General features: G+C 54.6%; 1 protein-coding gene across 1 annotated transcript; it reads left to right on the top strand.

The window, feature by feature from the left end:
• The first annotated feature begins 533 nt into the window (after positions 1 to 533).
• Positions 534 to 2,910, top strand: RHOB (ras homolog family member B). Its single transcript, XM_006091712.3, has one exon. The coding sequence runs from the start codon at positions 923 to 925 to the stop codon at positions 1,511 to 1,513; it is 591 nt and encodes a 196-aa protein (XP_006091774.1). The 5' UTR covers positions 534 to 922; the 3' UTR covers positions 1,514 to 2,910.
• Positions 2,911 to 3,937: the final 1,027 nt, after the last annotated feature.

Here is a 3,937-nt window from a genome sequence, read left to right as displayed (position 1 = left end):
GCCGCTTTTAAAACAAAACAAAACAAAAACACCTTGCTTGGAAACAAACGTGTGTGTGTGTGTGTGTGTGTGTGTGTGTGTGTTTATATAAAAACAAGCCCTCGTTAAAGGTGCCGCCCTCTTCCCCCACAGGTCCGACCACCCGCTGGGAGTTTGCAAAGAAAGAGGGGCTTTTTGAGTGGGATGGAGGCGTCCACGCCCCGCAAAATGCCGCCTCTCGGCACCGCTCGCCCAGAGCCCGTGGACTCAGGGCAGCCAGCTCCCGGGCCGGGCCCGCCGCGGAAAAGCTGCGGTGAAGAAGGGAACCCGAGTGTCCCCAGCGCCCTGCAGCGCCAGCCGGGGGCGTAGACTCCCCGGTTGCTGCCTCTCCCAGCCCCGCGGCCTGGGCCGTCAATCAAGTTCGCCCGGCCCCGCCTCGGGGCTGCAGCAAACGGCCAATCAGAGCCGAGCTCCGCAGCGATGAGCTCAGTCGGCTCGCTTCCCATTGGGCGGCTATATTAAGAAAGTGGCCGAACTCTTTAAATAGCGGGCGCTAGGGCCGCAGCAGGGTCTGCCACCGCAGTCTGGCCGGAGTCGAGTTCTCTCCCGCATTCGCATTCTTGGCGAGGCCTGGAGAGGCCCGGAGGGAGCTAGGCCGGGGCCGCTGCCTGATCTGCGGTTTGCGCACAAAGGCGCCGACTCCGGGTCCGAGGCGAGAAAAGCGACCACTGCCCGGGAGCAGCGCGGAGACGCACAAGGCGCCCTATGCCCCGCGCCCCGCGCCCCGCGCGGCAGTCGAGCGCACGGAGAGGACGCGCCTCCGCGGGGCCTGGGTGCAGCTAGCGACCCTTGCCCCCCCAGCCCGAGGTGAGCAGTGAGCGGCGAGCGGGACGGCAGCGAGGCGTTCGCGGGGCCCCTCCTGCTGCCCGGCCCCGGGCCGCTCATGGCGGCCATCCGCAAGAAGCTGGTGGTGGTGGGCGATGGCGCGTGCGGCAAGACGTGCCTGCTGATCGTGTTCAGCAAGGACGAGTTCCCCGAGGTGTACGTGCCCACCGTCTTCGAGAACTATGTGGCCGACATCGAGGTGGACGGCAAGCAGGTGGAGCTGGCGCTGTGGGATACGGCGGGCCAGGAGGACTACGACCGCCTGCGGCCGCTCTCCTACCCGGACACCGATGTGATCCTCATGTGCTTCTCGGTGGACAGCCCCGATTCGCTGGAGAACATCCCCGAGAAGTGGGTGCCCGAGGTGAAGCACTTCTGCCCCAACGTGCCCATCATCCTGGTGGCCAACAAGAAAGACCTGCGCAGCGACGAGCACGTCCGCACGGAGCTGGCCCGCATGAAGCAGGAGCCCGTGCGCACGGATGACGGCCGCGCCATGGCCATGCGCATCCAAGCCTACGACTACCTCGAGTGCTCGGCCAAGACCAAGGAGGGCGTGCGCGAGGTCTTCGAGACGGCCACGCGCGCCGCGCTGCAGAAGCGCTACGGCTCCCAGAACGGCTGCATCAACTGCTGCAAGGTGCTATGAGAGCCGCCCCCCGGGCCGTTACCCCCCGAGGACCCCACCGGACTGCCTGGCGTCTGCCTTCCCGCCCGGCACCCGTCGTCCCGCGGCTGTGACTCCCCGGCGCCGAGAACCGGCGTGGGAGGCACCGGGCGTCCCCTTTCCAGTGTCTGTGTGCGTCCGGCTGCAGTTGCACAGGCCCAGGCGCCCCGCCGAGTGCCAAGGGGCCCCTGAGCACCCTTTTCGGAAGAGCCAAGCCTCTTCAGAGTGTGTGGCTGTATGTTCGACCCCCCCGCACCCTGCCTCCCGCCCCCGTGCTACCCCACCTCCCCCGCCTCTGGTCCTGGGAGAGGAGCTTGGCGCCCCGGTGCTGCCGCGCCCCATCAGATGTGCGCCCGCCACCAGCGAGCGCCTGCTATCTCTTGTCTGTAACATAGACCACGGGAACGGCGGGAGGGGAGGGTGGGGAGGGCGGGGTGTTATATAAATATAGATATAATTTTATTTTCGGAGGTAGGATGGTGTTATTTAATGGTGGTGGTGGGTGGAGTGACAGGGCGCTAGAACAGCTCTGGGTCAGGCGCCCATCCAAGCAAGAACAGGACTTGGTCATCTTTCCAACCCCTGGGGAAGACATTTGCAACTGACTTGGGGCTGAGAGGACACAGCTTCCAGATTGACGTCTCCTGCACGCCAGCCTCCAGCGAACCCCTCGCCAGCCGCGGGCAGGAGGAGGGAGTGTGCTGCGGGTTGTTTTTGCCATACGCGAACTTTGTGCCTGTCCTACAAGTGAAAATTGTTCAGTCCAAGAAACCGAGGTTTTTGATTTATTTAAAGGCTTAAAACTTGTTTTCTTTTGAAAGAATTCTTTGCACAATTGTTTCATTGACACTTAATGCACTTGTCATTTGTATAAGACAGTAGCATTCTGACCACACTTGTACGCTGTAACCTCATCGACTTCTGATGTTTTAAAGAAAAATGATGATGACTGTTAAAATGAGAGTTGAAAAAGAAACCACTAATTTTTATTTTGTTTTCTTGAAAGAAAGTGGCAACACCGTTTTGCGATTTTATTTGTGCAGGTATGCGCACTGTTTTGAGAAAGGGCAGTAACAAGTATTGGGGCCTATTTAAACCCGCCCCCCCCCTTTTTTCTTCACAAGGCAGTGTCTAAAGCTATGTGAAATTTTCTCTGCATCTCGGTACAGAGAATGAACCTGCCCCTAGCCTTCTTCCTCCCCCTCCCTTCCCCACCCAGTGGTACTTCTACTAAATTGTTGTCTTGTTTTTTATTTTTAAAATAAACTGACAAATGACAAAGTGGTGAGCTTATGATGTTTACATAAAAGTTCTATAAGCTGTGTATACAGTTTTTTTATGTAAAATATTAAAAAATTATGATGATGACATTTATAAAATGGCTCCTGTGGTTAATTTTTTTCCTTTTTATTGAATTTATTGGGTGACACTGGTAAACAAAAGTATACAGGTTTCAGAGGCACAATTCTACAACATTATCAGTACATTGTATTATATTTTTACTACCCCAGGCCGAGTCTTTTCATCACCATTTATCCCTCCTCTACCCCTCCCCAATCACCATACTGTTGTCTGTGTCCATGGGTTTTTTCTTTTTTGCTCAATCCCTCCACCCAGCCCCCCAACACCCCCTTCTGTGGTTTAATAGTGTGTAAAAACAACCCAGTGATTTTGGGGCAAGGGAAGAATTCTGCTAGCAAGGTCTTTTCTTCCCACCAACTCCATTCCCTTGATAGTATTTGTAATAAGTGCTGATGAAATCCCTTTGGGATGTGTGGGGGTTGGGTGGCCATGGGCGACCAGGGTGCTCTTGTCCCAGAGGAAGATAAATGACCCAGGCACCCAGTGTCAAAACTTACATTTTTTTATTGTACATTTCCTTTATGCTAAATTTTCATTTCATGTCCTTTTTGTTTTTAAAGTGTTTATAGATTAAACAATACAATAGACATGTACTGTGTATAAGAAAGGCTAAAACGGAATCATTTGGGGGTCTGGGTCAGATTAATTCAATTTACATTATTTCTAGTGGGGAAAAATGATTCGGTTTTTGAACAGCCTTTCAGGACGAATTAAGTTCAAGAAACGAGGTTCCACTGTACACTGTACCCCATGAAATTGCAGGTTGTTACTTTGGGGCTGGAGCTCCTGGGTAGAGCCCAAATCAAGAGCTGGCTTCTATGATTGAACTTTCATCTGCATGGGCGTCTATACGGGACCTAGAATGCTTTATTCTAAGTACTGAGATGGCCACTGTATGAACGGAGCACTGAGTTTGGGGCTGGGGGGGCAGTTAAAGTTGGAGCAGTCACAGTCGAAGATTTAATCCTGATGAGCTCTCATTTCAGACACTTAGCTGGCTGCGAGGGGTCTCGGAACCAGACAGCAGACATACTCGGAGACCAC

The sequence above is a fragment of the Myotis lucifugus genome, unplaced genomic scaffold (genome assembly GCF_000147115.1).
Source record: "Myotis lucifugus unplaced genomic scaffold, Myoluc2.0 scaffold_94, whole genome shotgun sequence".
Taxonomy (NCBI): Eukaryota; Metazoa; Chordata; class Mammalia; order Chiroptera; family Vespertilionidae; genus Myotis; species Myotis lucifugus.
The sequence above is the reverse complement of the archived record's forward strand: the minus strand, read 5'-3'. Positions and strand labels throughout refer to the sequence as shown.